Genomic DNA, 23,724 nt, shown 5'->3' with positions numbered 1-23,724 from the left:
GAGAGAGAGATCACAACTGATTCTAAACCATTCCACTGAAAACCTCCATCTAGTATATTGTATATTTTAACAAGAAGATAAATATAAGCAACTACAGTTAGAGGAGTTACTATGGCCAGCAGATTCTTTACAATGTCTTAACCAGTCCACCATATTGTCATGTAGGTGGGTCTTATTAACCAGTCCACCATCTCGTCATGTAGGTGGGTCTTATTAACCAGTCCACCATCTTGTCATGTAGGTGGGTCTTATTAACCAGTCCACCATCTTGTCATGTAGGTCTTATTAACCAGTCCACCATCTCGTCATGTAGGTGGGTCTTATTAACCAGTCCACCATCTTGTCATGTAGGTGGGTCTTATTAACCAGTCCACCATCTCGTCATGTAGGTGGGTCTTATTAACCAGTCCACCATCTTGTCATGTAGGTGGGTCTTATTAACCAGTCCACCATCTTGTCATGTAGGTGGGTCTTATTAACCAGTCCACCATCTTGTCATGTAGGTGGGTCTTATTAACCAGTCCACCATCTTGTCATGTAGGTGGTTGTATTAACCAGTCCACCATCTCGTCATGTAGGTCTTATTAACCAGTCCACCATCTCGTCATGTAGGTGGGGTTTGGTGGTCCTGGTCTCTGGTCTCTGGTCTCTGGTCTCTGGTCTCTGGTCTCTGGTCTCTGGTCTCTGGTCTCTGGTCTCTGGTCTCAGGTCTCTGGTCAGACTCACTCATCGTTGTCCTCCAGGGACAGGAAGTCGTCTCCCTCCCATCCTCCTGCAGCTCCCTGCACCGGGTGGTAGCGCACATCTAACTCTATGTAGATCTACCACAGAGAGAGAGAGAGAGAGAGAGAGAGAGAGAGAGAGAGAGAGAGAGAGAGAGAGAGAGAGAGAGAGATCGAGAGAGAGAGAAAGAGATCGAGAGAGTTTCAAGTTTCTTTAATAGTTGTCATACAGAAGTACAGAATACTTTTATACAAAATGCTTCTTACTGTTACGCTCCAGAGACTGTGCAAGACAAGATAAGATAAGTATGAAATAAAATAACATAGTATAGTATGTAAATTTAGAAGTAAAAAAATGAGGTCAGTGTATAGACATATGTACAATGTTCGATGCAGAATAGACGTAACTGAGTTACCATATAATATATAATACACAATACTATGCAGTGTACTAATATACACTGCATAGTGTGTTGTAAATTCCCCACTACTTGCCATACTGTGTATTATTATTTCCATTCAGGCATTACTTTGGACAGCCCAGGGGGTATTCTTGTTCCTAGTCAGGCATCTCTCCAGACAGCCCAAAGGTCCTTAGTCTGGTAATTAAATACAGGTGGTGAATTGCCGGCACCTGTGTTTCCATTTGCAGACTGAGAGTGCGTCCTTGAGGAAGTAAGTTATCACCAGCCTCCAAAATGTAATGCCTGTGGTTTATGCTAGTTAAATGTCATATGTAGCCTGCATTGTGTGTTGTTGGGGCGGCGTCTATGCCTTCTACAACGCTGTTGGGTTTCCGGGTTCCTCTGATTGGCCACTAAGACCATGTGACCCTATGCTAGCACGCCCCCCTTATGGCTGAGAGTAGTGGCAGGCAGAGAGCCTTGCTACTACTAGCCGAGTGATGAATGAAAATGTATCTGTTTCACCTAACAACACTATATTGCTCCGTGATCATAGCCATCCATCTCTAAAGCTAACCACTATTTGTAAAAGCCACAACCACGTTACCATATGTAATAATGTAAATCATTGTGTCGGTGTACATATTGTGTATACCCTGTTAGAAGCTAACGTAGCTTAGCTTGGTAGCTATTGTTGTGCTAACGCCACACCCCGACACCCAGCTTGTTAGCCAGCATGAATGCCCGATTTTGTATACCCTTGTCCTCACAAGTATTCTGCCAGGGAACTTATGGACATGACAATAGTAGTAGTTATAAGGTGTTTGATCATTGTGTCATTTTACATATTGTGTATACACCGTTAGAAGCTAACGATAGCTATGAGCTAACTAACGCTACAAGCTCAAACACCCTACAACCACCACTATTGTCGCGTCCACAAGCTCCCCCGGCAGAACACCCGCGAGGACAAAGGCACACAAAGAGGAGAGAACCACCCCTAATCGGGCACTCATGCCGGCCAACAAGCGACCTGCGTCTATGCCTTCTACATCGGGCATTCATGCTGGCTAACAAGCTGGGTGTCGGGGTATGGCGTTAGCACAACAATAGCTACCAAGCTAAGCTACGTTAGCTTCTAACGGTGTATACACAATATGTACAACGACACAATGATTTACATTATTACATATGGTAACGTGGTTGTGGCTTTTACAAATAGTGGTTAGCTTTAGAGATGGATGGCTATGATCACGGAGCAATAGTGTTGTTAGGTGAAACAGATACATTTTCATTCATCACTCGGCTAGTAGTAGCAAGGCTCTCTGCCTGCCACTACTCTCAGCCATAAGGGGGGCATGCTAGCGTAGGGTCACGTGGGCTTAGTGGCCAATCAGAGGAACCTGGAAACCGAACAGCGTTGTAGAAGGCATAAACGCGTTGGGGCGCTGTGATTTATGTGTATGATTATGGCTTGGGGTTTGCTGCTTTGTGTTGTGTTTGGTCCGTGCCGCTAATTGAGCTAATGCTAGCCAGCTGGCTATGCTATATGGCATATTTCCATTGGCATGTCAGCACTGGCGTTGGCTCGGTTGGCCGCATGGGCCGGGCATGGCACAGGGTAGCGACTAGCCGTGGTCATGCATATGGGTCACCTAGCGGCCTAATGCAGGCAGTGGATAGTGCATGATGCATAATGACCTTTACCTCTGCTAATGAGAGAGGTTCAAACAGCCTCTATGTACTTACATCAGTGAGACTGTAGTTGGCGTTAGAGAGAGGTTCAAACAGCCTCTATGTACTTACATCAGTGAGACTGTAGTTGGCGTTAGAGAGAGGTTCAAACAGCCTCTATGTACTTACATCAGTGAGACTGTAGTTGGCGTTAGAGAGAGGTTCAAACAGCCTCTATGTACTTACATCAGTGAGACTGTAGTTGGCGTTAGAGAGAGGTTCAAACAGCCTCTATGTACTTACATCAGTGAGACTGTAGTTGGCGTTAGAGAGAGGTTCAAACAGCCTCTATGTACTTACATCAGTGAGGCTGTAGTTGGCGTTAGAGAGAGGTTCTCTCAGTAGCAGCCGGCCTGCGGACACCACATGTTGGAGACTGATCTCCAGTTTACCTAGGAGTCTGCACACACACACACACACACACACACACACACACACACACACACACACACACACACACACACACACACACACACACACACACACACACACACACACACACACACACACACACACACATATCAGGACAAGGCCAAAATGTATTCGCAAGAGTTATTCAGTCGTGTGTGTATCTGTATCTGTGTGTGTGCGTGTGTGTGTGTGTGTGAGTGTGTGTATGTATCTGTGTGTGTGTGTTACCTGTTAGAGAACATCTTGCTACAGTTATAGACGCTGACAGTCAAAACTTCATCTCCGACCACTTTACCATAGTGAGGCCAGCGGAAATGCTGCACACACACACACACACACACACACACACACACACACACACACACACACACACACACACACACACAGATTGGGAAAAGAATAAAGCAGGATGATGATAGTGGGGGAATTTAGCTTTCTTCAAAGTACAATATATACACAAACACACACGGTGCAGCGGTGGTCACACCTGGAGAGTAAATAGAAGCCTCCTGATTCATTATAGAAACTCTGACTCATTGAACACACTGACCCTACAGTAGCCTTAACCCTACTACATACTAAACACACTAACCCTACAGTAGCCTTGACCCTACTACCTTGGACATACTAAACACACTAACCCTACCTACAGTAGCCTCTGTTATGTCTCTCTGACTAAATCACATCTAACAACAAATATGTTCTCTGCGGCACAGAGTTAGAGGTTAGAGGACCTAGTTCTGGTCTATATCACATACAGGTCAGTCGCAGGGTCAAATTGACCTTTGCTTCTGAGACGTGTACCTCAGCCCTCCAACTCACCCCTCTAAACTCACCTCCATAAACTCCCCTATCTAAACTCACCCCTCTAAACTCACCTATCTAAACTCACCTCTCTAAACTCACCTCTCTAAACTCACCACTCTAAACTCACCACTCTAAACTCACCTCTCTAAACTCACCTCTAAACTCACCTCTCTAAATACCTCTAAACTCACCTCTCTAAACTCACCTCTCTAAATACCTCTAAACTCACCTCTCTAAACTCACCTCTAAACTCACCTCTCTAAACTCACCTCTAAACTCACCTCTAAACTCACCTCTAAACTCACCTCTCTAAACTCACCTCTCTAAACTCACCTCTAAACTCACCTCTAAACTCACCTCTAAACTCACCTCCATAAACTCCCCTATCTAAACTCACCCCTCTAAACTCACCTATCTAAACTCACCTCTCTAAACTCACCTCTCTAAACTCACCTCTCTAAACTCACCTCTAAACTCACCTCTCTAAATACCTCTAAACTCACCTCTCTAAACTCACCTCTCTAAATACCTCTAAACTCACCTCTCTAAACTCACATCTAAACTCACCTCTCTAAACTCACCTCTAAACTCACCTCTAAACTCACCTCTAAACTCACCTCTCTAAACTCACCTCTCTAAACTCACCTCTAAACTCACCTCTAAACTCACCTCTAAACTCACCTCTAAACTCACCTCTAAACTCACCTCTCTAAACTCACCTCTCTAAACTCACCACTCTAAACTCACCTCTCTAAACTCACCTCTCTAAACTCACCTCTCTACACTCACCTCTCTAAACTCACCTCTAAACTCACCTCTAAACTCACCTCTAAACTCACCTCTCTAAACTCACCTCTCTAAACTCACCTCTCTAAACTCACCTCTAAACTCACCTCTAAACTCACCTCTAAACTCACCTCTCTAAACACCTCTAAACTCACCTCTCTAAACTCACCTCTCTAAACTCACCTCTCTAAACACCTCTAAACTCACCTCTCTAAACTCACCTCTCTAAACTCACCTCTAAACTCACCTCTAAACTCACCTCTCTAAACTCACCTCTCTAAACACCTCTAAACTCACCTCTCTAAACTCACCTCTCTAAACTCACCTCTAAACTCACCACTCTAAACTCACCTCTCTAAACTCACCTCTAAACTCACCTCTAAACTCACCTCTCTAAACTCACCTCTAAACTCACCTCTAAACTCACCTCTAAACTCACCACTCTAAACTCACCTCTAAACTCACCTCTCTAAACTCACCTCTCTAAACTCACCTCTAAACTCACCTCTCTAAACTCATCTCTCTAAACTCACCTCTAAACTCACCACTCTAAACTCACCTCTCTAAACTCACCTCTAAACTCACCTCTAAACTCACCTCTAAACTCACCTCTAAACTCACCTCTCTAAACTCACCACTCTAAACTCACCTCTAAACTCACCTCTAAACTCACCTCTCTACACTCACCTCTCTAAACTCACCTCTCTAAACTCACCTCTAAACTCACCACTCTAAACTCACCTCTCTAAACTCACCTCTAAACTCACCTCTAAACTCACCTCTCTAAACTCACCTCTAAACTCACCTCTAAACTCACCTCTAAACTCACCACTCTAAACTCACCTCTAAACTCACCTCTCTAAACTCACCTCTCTAAACTCACCTCTAAACTCACCTCTCTAAACACCTCTAAACTCACCTCTCTAAACTCATCTCTCTAAACTCACCTCTAAACTCACCACTCTAAACTCACCTCTCTAAACTCACCTCTAAACTCACCTCTAAACTCACCTCTAAACTCACCTCTAAACTCACCTCTCTAAACTCACCACTCTAAACTCACCTCTAAACTCACCTCTAAACTCACCTCTCTACACTCACCTCTCTAAACTCACCTCTCTAAACTCACCTCTAAACTCACCTCTAAACTCACCTCTAAACTCACCTCTCTAAACTCACCTCTCTAAACTCACCTCTCTAAACTCACCTCTAAACTCACCTCTAAACTCACCTCTAAACTCACCTCTCTAAACTCACCTCTCTAAACTCACCTCTCTACACTCACCTCTCTAAACTCACCTCTCTAAATACCTCTAAACTCCCCTCTAAACTCACCTCTCTAAACTCACCTCTAAACTCACCTCTAAACTCACCTCTCTAAACTCACCTCTCTAAACTCACCTCTCTAAACTCACCTCTCTACACTCACCTCTAAACTCACCTCTCTAAACTCACCACTAAACTCACCTCTCTAAACTCACCTCTAAACTCACCTCTCTAAACACCTCTAAACTCACCTCTCTAAATACCTCTAAACTCCCCTCTAAACTCACCCCTCTAAACTCACCTATCTAAACTCACCTCTCTAAACTCACCTCTCTAAACTCACCACTCTAAACTCACCACTCTAAACTCACCTCTCTAAACTCACCTCTAAACTCACCTCTCTAAATACCTCTAAACTCACCTCTCTAAACTCACCTCTCTAAATACCTCTAAACTCACCTCTCTAAACTCACCTCTAAACTCACCTCTCTAAACTCACCTCTAAACTCACCTCTAAACTCACCTCTAAACTCACCTCTCTAAACTCACCTCTCTAAACTCACCTCTAAACTCACCTCTAAACTCACCTCTAAACTCACCTCTAAACTCACCTCCATAAACTCCCCTATCTAAACGCACCCCTCTAAACTCACCTATCTAAACTCACCTCTCTAAACTCACCTCTCTAAACTCACCTCTCTAAACTCACCTCTAAACTCACCTCTCTAAATACCTCTAAACTCACCTCTCTAAACTCACCTCTCTAAATACCTCTAAACTCACCTCTCTAAACTCACCTCTAAACTCACCTCTCTAAACTCACCTCTAAACTCACCTCTAAACTCACCTCTAAACTCACCTCTCTAAACTCACCTCTCTAAACTCACCTCTAAACTCACCTCTAAACTCACCTCTAAACTCACCTCTAAACTCACCTCTAAACTCACCTCTCTAAACTCACCTCTCTAAACTCACCACTCTAAACTCACCTCTCTAAACTCACCTCTCTAAACTCACCTCTCTACACTCACCTCTCTAAACTCACCTCTAAACTCACCTCTAAACTCACCTCTAAACTCACCTCTCTAAACTCACCTCTCTAAACTCACCTCTCTAAACTCACCTCTAAACTCACCTCTAAACTCACCTCTAAACTCACCTCTCTAAACACCTCTAAACTCACCTCTCTAAACTCACCTCTCTAAACTCACCTCTCTAAACACCTCTAAACTCACCTCTCTAAACTCACCTCTCTAAACTCACCTCTAAACTCACCTCTAAACTCACCTCTCTAAACTCACCTCTCTAAACACCTCTAAACTCACCTCTCTAAACTCACCTCTCTAAACTCACCTCTCTAAACACCTCTAAACTCACCTCTCTAAACTCACCTCTCTAAACTCACCTCTCTAAACTCACCTCTAAACTCACCTCTAAACTCACCTCTAAACTCACCACTCTAAACTCACCTCTCTAAACTCACCTCTAAACTCACCTCTAAACTCACCTCTCTAAACTCACCTCTAAACTCACCTCTAAACTCACCTCTAAACTCACCACTCTAAACTCACCTCTAAACTCACCTCTCTAAACTCACCTCTCTAAACTCACCTCTAAACTCACCTCTCTAAACACCTCTAAACTCACCTCTCTAAACTCATCTCTCTAAACTCACCTCTAAACTCACCACTCTAAACTCACCTCTCTAAACTCACCTCTAAACTCACCTCTAAACTCACCTCTAAACTCACCTCTAAACTCACCTCTCTAAACTCACCACTCTAAACTCACCTCTAAACTCACCTCTAAACTCACCTCTCTACACTCACCTCTCTAAACTCACCTCTCTAAACTCACCTCTAAACTCACCTCTAAACTCACCTCTAAACTCACCTCTCTAAACTCACCTCTCTAAACTCACCTCTCTAAACTCACCTCTAAACTCACCTCTAAACTCACCTCTAAACTCACCTCTCTAAACTCACCTCTCTAAACTCACCTCTCTAAACTCACCTCTCTAAACTCACCTCTCTACACTCACCTCTCTACACTCACCTCTCTAAACTCACCTCTAAACTCACCTCTCTACACTCACCTCTACACTCACCTCTCTAAACTCACCTCTAAACTCACCTCTCTACACTCACCTCTAAACTCACCTCTCTAAACTCACCTCTAAACTCACCTCTCTACACTCACCTCTAAACTCACCTCTCTACACTCACCTCTAAACTCACCTCTCTAAACTCACCTCTAAACTCACCTCTCTAAACTCACCTCTAAACTCACCTCTAAACTCACCTCTCTACACTCACCTCTAAACTCACCTCTCTAAACTCACCTCTAAACTCACCTCTCTACACTCACCTCTCTAAACTCACCTCTCTACACTCACCTCTCTAAACTCACCTCTAAACTCACCTCTCTAAACTCACCTCTAAACTCACCTCTCTAAACTCAACTCTCTAAACTCACCTCTAAACTCACCTCTCTACACTCACCTCTCTAAACACCTCTAAACTCACCTCTCTAAACTCACCTCTCTAAACTCACCTCTCTACACTCACCTCTCTAAACACCTCTAAACTCACCTCTCTAAACACCTCTAAACTCACCTCTCTAAACTCACCTCTCTAAACTCACCTCTAAACTCAACTCTCTAAACTCACCTCTAAACTCACCTCTCTACACTCACCTCTCTAAACACCTCTAAACTCACCTCTAAACTCACCTCTCTACACTCACCTCTCTAAACACCTCTAAACTCACCTCTAAACTCACCTCTACACTCACCTCTCTAAACACCTCTAAACTCACCTCTCTAAACTCACCTCTCTAAACTCACCTCTAAACTCACCTCTCTAAACTCACCTCTCTAAACTCACCTCTAAACTCACCTCTCTAAACACCTCTAAACTCACCTCTCTAAACTCACCTCTCTAAACTCACCTCTAAACTCACCTCTCTAAACTCACCTCTCTAAACTCACCTCTAAACTCACCTCTCTAAACACCTCTAAACTCACCTCTCTAAACTCATCTCTCTAAACTCACCTCTAAACTCACCACTCTAAACTCACCTCTCTAAACTCACCTCTAAACTCACCTCTAAACTCACCTCTAAACTCACCTCTAAACTCACCTCTCTAAACTCACCACTCTAAACTCACCTCTAAACTCACCTCTAAACTCACCTCTCTACACTCACCTCTCTAAACTCACCTCTCTAAACTCACCTCTAAACTCACCTCTAAACTCACCTCTAAACTCACCTCTCTAAACTCACCTCTCTAAACTCACCTCTCTAAACTCACCTCTAAACTCACCTCTAAACTCACCTCTAAACTCACCTCTCTAAACTCACCTCTCTAAACTCACCTCTCTACACTCACCTCTCTAAACTCACCTCTCTAAATACCTCTAAACTCCCCTCTAAACTCACCTCTCTAAACTCACCTCTAAACTCACCTCTAAACTCACCTCTCTAAACTCACCTCTCTAAACTCACCTCTCTAAACTCACCTCTCTACACTCACCTCTAAACTCACCTCTCTAAACTCACCACTAAACTCACCTCTCTAAACTCACCTCTAAACTCACCTCTCTAAACACCTCTAAACTCACCTCTCTAAATACCTCTAAACTCCCCTCTAAACTCACCCCTCTAAACTCACCTATCTAAACTCACCTCTCTAAACTCACCTCTCTAAACTCACCACTCTAAACTCACCACTCTAAACTCACCTCTCTAAACTCACCTCTAAACTCACCTCTCTAAATACCTCTAAACTCACCTCTCTAAACTCACCTCTCTAAATACCTCTAAACTCACCTCTCTAAACTCACCTCTAAACTCACCTCTCTAAACTCACCTCTAAACTCACCTCTAAACTCACCTCTAAACTCACCTCTCTAAACTCACCTCTCTAAACTCACCTCTAAACTCACCTCTAAACTCACCTCTAAACTCACCTCTAAACTCACCTCCATAAACTCCCCTATCTAAACGCACCCCTCTAAACTCACCTATCTAAACTCACCTCTCTAAACTCACCTCTCTAAACTCACCTCTCTAAACTCACCTCTAAACTCACCTCTCTAAATACCTCTAAACTCACCTCTCTAAACTCACCTCTCTAAATACCTCTAAACTCACCTCTCTAAACTCACCTCTAAACTCACCTCTCTAAACTCACCTCTAAACTCACCTCTAAACTCACCTCTAAACTCACCTCTCTAAACTCACCTCTCTAAACTCACCTCTAAACTCACCTCTAAACTCACCTCTAAACTCACCTCTAAACTCACCTCTAAACTCACCTCTCTAAACTCACCTCTCTAAACTCACCACTTTAAACTCACCTCTCTAAACTCACCTCTCTAAACTCACCTCTCTACACTCACCTCTCTAAACTCACCTCTAAACTCACCTCTAAACTCACCTCTAAACTCACCTCTCTAAACTCACCTCTCTAAACTCACCTCTCTAAACTCACCTCTAAACTCACCTCTAAACTCACCTCTAAACTCACCTCTCTAAACACCTCTAAACTCACCTCTCTAAACTCACCTCTCTAAACTCACCTCTCTAAACACCTCTAAACTCACCTCTCTAAACTCACCTCTCTAAACTCACCTCTAAACTCACCTCTAAACTCACCTCTCTAAACTCACCTCTCTAAACACCTCTAAACTCACCTCTCTAAACTCACCTCTCTAAACTCACCTCTCTAAACACCTCTAAACTCACCTCTCTAAACTCACCTCTCTAAACTCACCTCTCTAAACTCACCTCTAAACTCACCTCTAAACTCACCTCTAAACTCACCACTCTAAACTCACCTCTCTAAACTCACCTCTAAACTCACCTCTAAACTCACCTCTCTAAACTCACCTCTAAACTCACCTCTAAACTCACCTCTAAACTCACCTCTCTAAACTCACCTCTAAACTCACCTCTAAACTCACCTCTCTAAACTCACCTCTCTAAACTCACCTCTAAACTCACCTCTCTAAACACCTCTAAACTCACCTCTCTAAACTCATCTCTCTAAACTCACCTCTAAACTCACCACTCTAAACTCACCTCTCTAAACTCACCTCTAAACTCACCTCTAAACTCACCTCTAAACTCACCTCTAAACTCACCTCTCTAAACTCACCACTCTAAACTCACCTCTAAACTCACCTCTAAACTCACCTCTCTACACTCACCTCTCTAAACTCACCTCTCTAAACTCACCTCTAAACTCACCTCTAAACTCACCTCTAAACTCACCTCTCTAAACTCACCTCTCTAAACTCACCTCTCTAAACTCACCTCTAAACTCACCTCTAAACTCACCTCTAAACTCACCTCTCTAAACTCACCTCTCTAAACTCACCTCTCTAAACTCACCTCTCTAAACTCACCTCTCTACACTCACCTCTCTACACTCACCTCTCTAAACTCACCTCTAAACTCACCTCTCTACACTCACCTCTACACTCACCTCTCTAAACTCACCTCTAAACTCACCTCTCTACACTCACCTCTAAACTCACCTCTCTAAACTCACCTCTAAACTCACCTCTCTACACTCACCTCTAAACTCACCTCTCTACACTCACCTCTAAACTCACCTCTCTAAACTCACCTCTAAACTCACCTCTCTAAACTCACCTCTAAACTCACCTCTAAACTCACCTCTCTACACTCACCTCTAAACTCACCTCTCTAAACTCACCTCTAAACTCACCTCTCTACACTCACCTCTCTAAACTCACCTCTCTAAACTCACCTCTCTAAACTCACCACTCTAAACTCACCTCTAAACTCACCTCTCTACACTCACCTCTCTAAACTCACCTCTCTAAACTCACCTCTCTAAACTCACCACTCTAAACTCACCTCTCTAAACACCTCTAAACTCACCTCTCTAAACTCACCTCTCTACACTCACCTCTCTAAACACCTCTACACTCACCTCTCTAAACTCACCTCTAAACTCACCTCTCTAAACTCACCTCTCTAAACTCACCTCTCTAAACTCACCTCTAAACTCACCTCTCTAAACTCACCTCTCTAAACTCACCTCTCTAAACTCACCTCTCTAAACTCACCTCTCTAAACTCACCTCTCTAAACTCACCTCTCTAAACTCACCTCTAAACTCACCTCTCTAAACTCACCTCTCTAAACTCACCTCTCTAAACTCACCTCTCTAAACTCACCTCTCTAAACACCTCTAAACTCACCTCTCTAAACACCTCTAAACTCACCTCTCTAAACACCTCTAAACTCACCTCTCTAAACACCTCTAAACTCACCTCTAAACTCACCTCTCTAAACACCTCTAAACTCACCTCTCTAAACACCTCTAAACTCACCTCTCTAAACGAACTCAACACTTCACAACAGTGACCCCAGCTGGAGAGCAGGGCTCAGCATGTGATCCAGGTCACGGCACCAACGTTACAGGTGTCACTCATGTAATCAAGCACTCATCACTCCCCCTCCGAGGCTCAAACCTGTACCTCTGCCCAGCTTTTGAACCACACCTCCTGTGTTTACCACCGCAAAGGTCGGCATGGCAACCGATCGAGACAAGTCAAACGCAAACACAAATCAAACGTGAGGAGAGGGTGGAGAAGAGAGGAGATGAGAGGAGATGAGAAGAGAGGAGAGGAGAAGAGAGGAGAGGAGAGGAGAAAAGAGGAGGGGAGAGGAGAGGAGAGAAGAGAAAATAAGAGAAGAGGAGAGGAGAAGAGAGGAGAGGAGAAAAGAGGAGAGGATATGAGAGGAGAGGATAGGAGAAAAGAAGAGAGGAGAAGAGAGGAGAGGAGGAGAACAGGAGAGGAGAAAAGATGAGAGGAGAAGAGAGGAGAAAAGAGAGGAGAAGAGGGGAGAAAAGAGGAGAGGAGAAGAGAGGAGAGGAAAATAAAGAAGAGGAGAGAAGAAGAGAGGAGAGGAGAAGAGAGGAGAGGAGAGCAGTAGCAGGAGTGGCAGGCTGAGTTCAGGTGTGTCCTTCCTTATCACCTCTATTAAAGCTGCTTCAATCAGACCAAAACACACACCAATAAAGCGTCCTGGTCCAAGGTCTTTAGAAACAAAAGGTATAGTCATTGACATATTTCCTTGACAACAACGTGTAAAATCAAGTCAGCATGGTGACCAAACCCATGTTATATAAGGACCCTGGTTTGGCCATAGAGCTGTTAGATTCGACTAGAAGAGATTGCTCCAAACACAAACCAGAGATCAGATTTGCATTCCCAGTGTCTTCTTTTAAATCACCTTGGATTGGCTCTTACATAAACCATTATTCCTGTTTGAGTAGTGGCAGAGTGCTGATCAGGGATCAGTGACCAGGAACACTTGTCTTCATGACGTCATTCAAACTAACCGACTGGAGCTGACTCTAGATCAGTGACCAGGAACACTTGTCTTCATGACGTCATTCAAACTAACCGACTGGAGCTGACTCTAGATCAGTGACCAGGAACACTTGTCTTCATGACGTCATTCAAACTAACAGACTGGAGCTGACTCTAGATCAGTGACCCGGAACACTTGTCTTCATGATGTCATTCAAACTAACAGACTGGAGCTGACTCTAGATCAGTGATTTGTTTGTGACTTATGGACCCTGGCCTCTCCATGGCTGATCTGGAGCTCTGAGGATCTGATGTAAATAGTCCTCCATCGTTGTTTTTATATAACAAGGGTTTGGTCACTGATGTGGAAGTGAACAACCAGTGCATCACTGACTGGGACCAGTGTGTCATTCACTTCAATAGAATCCTGGTCCCTGTGCTGCCATGGTGCTGTGCTGTGGGCCTGTTATTTTTCTACAACGGAGTTCGGCGATTTGCGAATCTGATTGGCCAGTGTCATTTTTGGTCATGTGACATGTACGCCCAATCGTGGGACCGCAAGTTTCTACACTGGTTAGGCTTAGGCGCTCGTTCGAAGTCGGTTAAGGTTAGAGTTTGTCTTAGAGCATGGCGATAGAATGCCTGCCCTGATTCCGACGGTTAAGCTTAGGCACTCTTTCGAAGTTGGTTAAGGTTAGGATTAGGGTTAGGCGATAGAACGCCAGGTGCTTTGCAGGCTGTTTGACGCGGAAATGGGCAAAGACACAGCTCGTCACGCTATTGGGCGCACATGTCACATGACCAGAAACGTCAGTGGCCAATCAGATTCACAAATCGCCGAACTCCGTTGTAGAAAATATAGACGCGTCCTGTGGTGCTGCCATGGTGCTGTCCTCTGGGTGCTGGATTTCCACAGTGTTGTCAAGGGGACATTGTCAACGTCTAGAATAGACCTTATTTTCCCTAACCCTTTCACTGCCACACGACAGAAGGTTAACCCTACAGTGAAAGGGTTAACCGGCTGTTGTGTGGCAGTGAAAGGGTTAACCTTCTGTGTATTGTCGCAGTGAAAGGGCTAAGGACCTTGACGTCATACAGGAAATATACGGCATGTCCACAGACACCTCAACTGGACGGTCATTCAAATATGAAACAAACTGTTAAAACAAACAATGCTAGGGGCATCCCGGTACGCTTGTAGCGTAATCGCAACGTCCTGGGTTCGAATCCGGCCCAGGATAGAGTACTACCTTACATCTCTCTCTCTCTCCCAATTTCCGAACTGTCCCGTCAATAAAAGCACTTAAACATGCCCTAAAAAATTATTTAACATTTTCTTTTAAGTACAATGCTAGTCAGGAAGCTCTCACCTCGTTAAATGTGGCCACATCTTCACACTGAAGAATTCTGGTTTTATGGGTGAAACCTGGAGGAGACATATAGACCTTCAGATGACAGATAAGACTTTGAAGCAATTTGACAGACACATACAGTACTAGTCAGCCACTAAGACAGTGATTTCAAATCCAATGAAATCAATCAGTCATCAAGAGAGTGGAGTCAGTGTGTATTAGCTCCTAGAATGAATAGAATAGAATAGATGGAATATAAATACTTTATTTATCCCGAGGGAAATTCAGCACTACAGATTGCTCACAGTAAACAGTAAACATTTAGATAGTCAAAAACAAAAGTCACGAATAAGAATAAAAATAAAGAATCAAATACGGTCCGGGATATACATTCTGATGTCGTATACATTCTAAAATATAAAATATACAGAAATATACAGTAAGTGTACAGTAATAAGTGTACAATTGTCACCCTGTGCTCAGTGATGCAGTGAGGCACAGTGAGGTGTTATAAACTCTGATGGCTGTCGGAATGAAGGACTTCCTGTGCCGTTCAGTGTTGCATCTTGGAAGTACTACCTTACTGTCATAGCTCAGTGTGTACTACCTCCTAGAATACTACCTTACTGTCATAGCTCAGTGTGTACTACCTCCTAGAGTACTACCTTACTGTCATAGCTCAGTGTGTACTACCTCCTAGAGTACTACCTTACTGTCATAGCTCAGTGTGTATTACCTCCTAGAGTACTACCTTACTGTCATATCTCAGTGTGTATTACCTCCTAGAGTACTACCTTACTGTCATATCTCAGTGTGTATTACCTCCTAGAGTACAACCTTACTGTCATATCTCAGTGTGTACTACCTACTAGAGTACTACCTTACTGTCATATCTCAGTGTGTATTACCTCCTAGAGTACTACCTTACTGTCATATCTCAGTGTGTATTACCTCCTAGAGTACTACCTTACTGTCATATCTCAGTGTGTATTACCTCCTAGAGTACTACCTTACTGTCATATCTCAGTGTGTATTACCTCCTAGAATACTACCTTACTGTCATATCTCAGTGTGTATTACCTCCTAGAGTACTACCTTACTGTCATATCTCAGTGTGTATTACCTCCTAGAATACTACCTTACTGTCGTATCTCAGTGTGTATTACCTCCTAGATACCTTACTGTCATATCTCAGTGTGTATTACCTCCTAGAATACTACCTTACTGTCATATCTCAGTGTGTATTACCTCCTAGAATACTACCTTACTGTCATATCTCAGTGTGTATTACCTCCTAGATACCTTACTGTCATATCTCAGTGTGTACTACCTCCTAGAGCAGTGGTTCTCCACTGGTCTAGCCTCGGGACCCAACATTTTCCTTAGTCATTAAGTCGCGATGCAAATTTTTGAACGACTATGATTTATTTCAAATTTTGTTTTTGCAGTAATACACAATCTTTCATCTGTTAAAAACATGAAATAAACACAAAGTGCAACAAAAGTGCAACTAGGGCTAAAAACCCAATGAAATAAAATAATAATAATAAATAATTATGCTTCTTAGCAGATTTCTTAGCTTAACATAACATACCTAAGTTTGGGAGAACTAATGGGATAACTGGGGTTGCAACAAAAGTGCAACTAGGGCTAAAAACCCAATGAAGTAAAATAATAATAATAATAATAATAATAATAATAATAATAATAATAATAATAATAATAATAATAATAATAATAATAATAATAATAATAATAATAATAATAATAATAATAATAATAATAATAATAATAATAATAATAATAATAATAATAATAATAATAATAATAATAATAATAATAATAATAATAATAATAATAATAATAATAAATAATTATGCTTCTTAGCAGACTTGCTCCTGACAAGAGTCTCAAAGTCTGGGGTGATGGTAGACAAAGCAACTCTGAGGTTGTGCTCAATGTCCAATCTGTTCCTCTGCTTTGTCTTCAGCTGGACCAGAGCTGAGAAGCCACTTTCACAAAGATAGGTAGTGCAAAAAAAACATTTTATATAAAAAATTTAAATTAAAATATTCTTTTTCTTTTTTTTTACTTTTTCTTTTTTTTTACACACACATCCGCGACACACTCAAAATGGCCCCGCAACCCACTTTTGGGTCGCAACCCACCAGTTGAGAAACACTGTCCTAGAGTACTACCTTACTGTCATATCTCAGTGTGTATTACCTCCTAGATACCTTACTGTCATATCTCAGTGTGTATTACCTCCTAGAATACTACCCTACTGTCATATCTCAGTGTGTATTACCTCCTAGAGTACTACCTTACTGTCATATCTCAGTGTGTATTACCTCCTAGAATACTACCTTACTGTCGTATCTCAGTGTGTATTACCTCCTAGAATACTACCTTACTGTCATATCTCAGTGTGTATTACCTCCTAGAATACTACCTTACTGTCGTATCTCAGTGTGTATTACCTCCTAGAATACTACCTTACTGTCATATCTCAGTGTGTACTACCTCCTAGAATACTACCTTACTGTCATATCTCAGTGTGTATTACCTCCTAGAGTACTACCTTACTGTCATATCTCAGTGTGTATTACCTCCTAGATACCTTACTGTCATATCTCAGTGTGTATTACCTCCTAGATACTTTACTGTCATATCTCAGTGTGTATTACCTCCTAGATACTACCTTACTGTCATATCTCAGTGTGTATTACCTCCTAGAATACTACCTTACTGTCATATCTCAGTGTGTATTACCTCCTAGAATACTACCTTACTGTCATATCTCAGTGTGTATTACCTCCTAGAATACTACCTTACTGTCATATCTCAGTGTGTATTACCTCCTAGAATACTACCTTACTGTCGTATCTCAGTGTGTATTACCTCCTAGATACCTTACTGTCATATCTCAGTGTGTATTACCTCCTATAGTACTACCTTACTGTCATATCTCAGTGTGTACTACCTCCTAGAGTACTACCTTACTGTCGTATCTCAGTGTGTATTACCTCCTAGATACCTTACTGTCATATCTCAGTGTGTATTACCTCCTAGAGTACTACCTTACTGTCATATCTCAGTGTGTATTACCTCCTAGAATACTACCTCTTGGTCATATCTCAGTGTGTATTACCTCCTAGAGTACTACCTTACTGTCATATCTCAGTGTGTATTACCTCCTAGAATACTACCTCTTGGTCATATCTCAGTGTGTACTACTCACCTCTGAAAGAGAGTACTACCTCATGGTCGTATCTCAGTGTGTACTACTCACCTCTGAAAGAGAGTACTACCTCATGGTCGTATCTCAGTGTGTACTACTCACCTCTGAAGAGGAGTTGTACCTTGCGGTCGTACTTTCCCGGGAGGTTGGAGATCTTCTTCAGATTCACACTGATAGACATGATTATTAATTATGGATGTCTGTCCCTCTGTTTAATAAATAAACCTAATGTCCAACCGTCCCTCTCTCTACTACGTACATCTAAGGTCCCTCTGTCTGGATAATACAAATATCGTCAGTCTGCTAAAGAGCTTATTAAGACATGATCCATCCGTTTGTCCATCTCGTCCCTGAGAGAACGCCACTGTCCACCGTGGGGCACATGTCCTCCTCGGTGTGTCTCGTCCTGCTGAAAACGATCACGCGTCAGATCCAGTCGATCACACGTCCAGTCGATCACGCGTCAGATCCAGTCGATCACACGTCCAGTCGATCACGCGTCAGATCCAGTCGATCACACGTCCAGTCGATCACGCATCAGATCCTGTGTGCCGGGATGGGTGGAGGCTTATAGGAGGGAGGAGGGGAATGTGTGTATGACAAGCCAGGAAGGCTGTGTGTACAAAGGGAAAGACTGGAGACTCCTTCTGTGTGTGTGTGTGTGTGTGTGTGTGTGTGTGTGTGTGTGTGTGTGTGTGTGTGTGTGTGTGTGTGTGTGTGTGTGTGTGTGTGTGTGTGTGTGTGTGTGTGTGTGTTAGCGAAAGGTCTGATGTTTGAGAAAGCTAATCGTGTTGCTCAACTTGTTTCACACGCACACACATTGTACACACAGACACACACACGCACACACAGTATGTACACACACACAGTATGTACACACACACACACACACACAACCATCATGATGTGGAGAAACAGCAAAGAAATAATTATGTTTTTAAATCTGCTTTATTTTAAATGTAAACAAAGTACAGAGCATTCTTTATTCACAACCCGCGTTCTGGGGAGAGGTACAGTAGACTGGTCATCTTCATGCTACTTTAGTTCAGGGTTGCCAAGGCGGGGCTCGTGGTCCAAACGTGGCCCTCCACAACATTCATCTTGGCCTCCAAAGTGTTCTAGATTTGAGGAGTGGTTTTGAGATGTTTTAAAGGTGCTATAGATAACATTTGTATGTTGTTGTTTTTTTTTAAATACATATAGCAATAGCTTTTCGAAAGGTGTCGAATAAAACTTTTCATCCCAAACAATTATTGATTCATGAAGAAATGTGCGAGTCCAAAATGTATGTTGTTGTTTACATGGTTCAGGCATGTAACCCCTCCCTACTTCCCATTTTCCCAGGTGGAATGCACCCGTTTGGATAAATGACGATAAAATCAACTGTTTATTTCTAGTTTTGCATAGTATTACATTCCTCTTCTATAAACAATCAAAGTCCCACCGTAAGAGCTATGGCCTCATACGGGTCAATTAAACCTTTTTGATTAGTCTTTCCTTTGAGCTAAGTTGAACTGAACATTTCACTGTCAAAAGCGCAAACTTAAACAAGGTTGCGTCGCAACACGGTTTTCAAAATAAAGGTAACATAACAAATACCGTAGTAGGCCTCTCAATTCTTATTTAAAAAAAAGTCCAGGATATACATAAAACATTAATTGGCATAGATCTCTATAAATGGCCCAACACATTGATCACGTTATGCACACCCTGAAACCAGTAACATCACAAATATGAAGCAGGTGGGCGGTCAGGTGGCGTAGCGGAGATTGCGTTCGTCACCAACACTGGAGACGCTCACAGCTCCGGCGTTGTCACCAGCTTGGCTGGCCGTTCACAATAATACAATTGGCTGTATTAGAGGGTGGGAAAGCTGGTGGGGTGGGTCCGGGTCGTTGTAAACAGCGACTCCTACAGTTCGGTCGGGGCGCCTGCTCAGCGCGGATAGGATCTAAGGGGGGTAGTGTGATCCTTCCACACGTTACACCCTCTCAGTGAGAGTCCGCACTGCCAGGTGAAAAGAAGCGGTTGATTGGCTAGACGTGTGTCGGAGGAAGCACGTGATAGCCTCCACTCTCCCAGACCGACTGTGGGGGGTAAGTGCGCAGCGACCGGGAAGGGGATTGGGAATTGGCTTAACGACTAACATTGGGATGGGAGAAAATCGGAGGAAAAAGGATAAAAAAATCTGAGGAAAAAGATCAAAAAAAGAAAAGAGAAAATATGAAGCGGGTAATTACCCATAAAAATAATAAACCTTTCATCTGGTTATTTACAATAATAATTCATTTTATTTATAAAGCACTTTTCATTGTGAAACAAAGGTATGCAGAGTTTCTTGTCCTCCTGGATTAATGCAATGGTGTGTGTGTGTTGTGGTGATCTCATTCAGGGAGCACTACACAAGTGCGCACACACACTTTGTTTTTGTTCTATTAGTGATTTACACACTCAGTTGGTTCATTATAAAAGATAAACCTGAAAACGAACACTTAAATGTTAAATAAAAGGACCACAGTAATGAGGCAGGAACAAATTATTTTGCATTATAATGGTAAAATTGTTATTTAAAAATGTGCCCCTAAAAAATATTCTGTGCCCCTAAATGTGTGCAAGTGTGCCCCTAGTGAAAAAGCTTAGCGTACAGCCCTGTTAAAGAATAGAATGTTGTAGTAAGCACTTTCTCCTCTGTCCCTGCCATCATTCTGTTGGACACATAACAGACACAATATTATTTGTTTATTGGCATCATCATCATCACATCAACACACCAAAGCCATGGTATTATAATCACTCTGCCTGTTCTACATTTATTGTCCACTTGATGGCACAGTAGAGCAAATACACCATGAAGCTTCAACACATGTGTGGATGAATGAATGAATGAAAACTTTATTTAACAGATTGCAGAATGGGTACAATACAGTACGGCTCAATACACACAATTGTTAAGGGGATGCAGATCAGAGAAACAAGTTTGTCTTGTTTACATCAGGGTCAAAAAAGAAAAAAAAAAAACTGCTGCTTGACCTTACTCCTAGAACCCACCTCACCCCTGCCCACTTTGACAACCTAGGATGGCTTAGAGTAGACGACAGAGTACAGCAACTTGCAATGGGCCTGGTCTACAAGATACACTACACGACCAAGGTACCCATGTACATGACAAAATACTTCCCAAAGGTCAGTGAATACCACGATCACAACACCAGAGGGAGCTCCACAAATCATGTTAAACCCAGATTCGGCTCAAACAAGGGACTAAACACGTTTCGCAATTATGCCACATCAATGTGGAACGCCCTACCCAAAGCTGTAAAGGAATGTGAATCACTACCCACTTTCAAAAACACTCTCAAAAAACACCTAAGGGAGACTGCAACTCGAAACTGGCCCCTGTAAATGTCCGAACACAACCCCCCCCAATGTACAGTAAATTACCAAGTATGGTCTTGTCAATAATCCAATGTACAGTGTTTGTTTGTACAGGTGTACAGTGTCCCCCACCCACCCCTCCTACCCACCCCCCCCCCCCCCCCCACCCACTCCTACCCAACCCCCCCCCCCCCCCACCCACCCATCCACCTCCAATGTACAGTCCCCCCCCACCCCCACCTACCCAATCCAATGTACAGTTTCTACGTCTAATGTATATACTCTTTTCTTTCTGGACTCTTTTTGTATCACAAACAGTACTGTAATTGCAAATCTGGTATGTCATAAATGTATAGATGTAGCAGTACTGTCTATCGGTATGTCATGTATGTCACATATGTTACGATGAATTGAAAATGGGGGACCCTGATGTAAACAAGACGAAAGTCTTTCTCTGGTCAGCATCCCCTTAACAATTGTATGTATTGAGCTGTACTGTACTGTACCCATTCTGCAATCTGTTAATAAAGTTTTCAATCAATCAATCAATCAGTCCCCCATTTTCAATTCATCGATACATTTGATTTGATTTGATTCTCCAGGTGACCACGGATGGCTTTGCAAATCATGGTGTTCCTGACCGTCAGCAAGACAGCCCGGCCACGCAGGGACAGGCGGATGGTCTGCATCAGAGCCCTTTAGGATCTGCTTGGAGCCCACATTGTCGGCTCCCACAATGAAGCATTTTGGGTAATCATCCAGCAGTTGCTGTAAACAGAACGGGAAGAGATATCAGCACATTCAAAAGACGTTTAAGACTAGCATTAGGGTTGCACGGTATACCGGTATTAGTATAGTATCGAACCCACAAGCATATTAAAATAATTTGAATACCAAAACAAATGTTTTTAGCTAGCTATTTGAGGAGTCCGATTGAATCATTATTATTTTTAAATTAGACTAGCTACAATTCAAGAGGTGCATGAGACTTCTAAAACTAAGGTCTATAAATAGTGTCAGACAGATGGCCAGCAAAATGGTACACCCACTGAAAATGTAGCTCCGAATTAGAAAACGTGATCAACCATTAGGTTGAGTATAGAATCTGTATGATCAGTTTCAACTTAAGTATGGTTTCTGTATTGAATATCGTAATGGTAAACTTTGTATTGAAGTCAAAATATTGGTATTGTGACAATTTTCTTTATTTACGCTCGAGTGTGCACTCAGTACATTCAAGTGTTTGAGACCTGCGTCCCTGCCTGTCGTGGGATGCAGGCAGACAGGGATAGAAGGAAACAGGTTTGTTGTTTGCAGGGGGAATGACAGCACATGCAGCAATGACATTATACGATTACAAAATGCACCACTAACAGCCCCCAGTAGCCAAGCCAGTCTCTTGAAACACTGCTATCTTCAAACTTCCATTCCTCTCGAAACTTTGTTGGGTGTTGCCATCCTTTATACCTGTAAGTCATGTATGTCCCTATGCCATAAATGTCATGTATGTCATAAATGTCACTATGAATTGAAAATTGGGGACCCTGATGATGTAAACAAGACAAACGTCTTTCTCTGGTCTGCATCCCCTTAACAATTGTGTGTATTGTCTATTGAGCCATACTGTATTGTACCAATTCTGCAATCTGTTAATAAAATGTTCAATCAATCAATATTTAACAGATTGCAGAATGGGTACAATACAGTACGGCTCAATACACACAATTGTTAAGGGGATGCAGACCAGAGAAAGACGTTTGTCTTGTTTACATCATCAGGGTCCCCCATTTTCAATTCATAGTGACATTTATGACATACATGACATTGACATCATGACATTTATGGCATAGGGACATACATGACATACAGGAATATAGTAATGTTACATTTGTGACATATACGATATAATATACAGTAATGTTACCCCATAGATCCTAACAGAGATTATATACATTATGATGAGGAGGAGACTGTACATTAGGAGGGGGTGGGTGGTAGAAAAAAGATACATACGGTAGGGAGAGAATATACGGTGGGGAGGAGACTGTCTACAGATACACCTGTGTGATGTCGCTACGGAGTTAAGCTAATAAATGTATACTCACAACCACAGCAGGAGACTCACGTATTGTACTGTGAAGTAACACGACAATGACAAACGTGTTGTTTCAGTTTCTCTTTTTGACATAGTTGCAGAAACACGGAACAAGTTAACTAACCACTACAGCCCCCAGTAGTCTCTTGAAACACCGCTATCTTCAAACTTCCACTC

At 42.5% G+C, this 23,724-nt stretch overlaps 1 protein-coding gene across 1 annotated transcript in view; it reads right to left on the bottom strand.

The window, feature by feature from the left end:
• fer1l4 (fer-1 like family member 4) overlaps positions 1-18,258 on the bottom strand; it is a gene marked incomplete at both ends in the record, with an annotated part of 112,825 nt that extends 94,567 nt beyond the window's left edge. The window contains 5 exons of the mRNA XM_084315837.1: positions 727-821; positions 3,161-3,260; positions 3,500-3,588; positions 14,855-14,910; positions 18,180-18,258. Of these exons, the coding sequence (XP_084171963.1) occupies positions 727-821; positions 3,161-3,260; positions 3,500-3,588; positions 14,855-14,910; positions 18,180-18,258 (419 nt within the window). The remainder of the gene's footprint in view (positions 1-726; positions 822-3,160; positions 3,261-3,499; positions 3,589-14,854; positions 14,911-18,179) is intronic.
• Between the last annotated feature and the right edge of the window lie 5,466 nt (positions 18,259-23,724).

The sequence above is a fragment of the Notolepis coatsorum genome, assembly GCF_963971535.1.
Source record: "Notolepis coatsorum genome assembly, chromosome: 6".
Lineage (NCBI taxonomy): Eukaryota > Metazoa > Chordata > Actinopteri > Aulopiformes > Paralepididae > Notolepis > Notolepis coatsorum.
The sequence above is the reverse complement of the archived record's forward strand: the minus strand, read 5'-3'. Positions and strand labels throughout refer to the sequence as shown.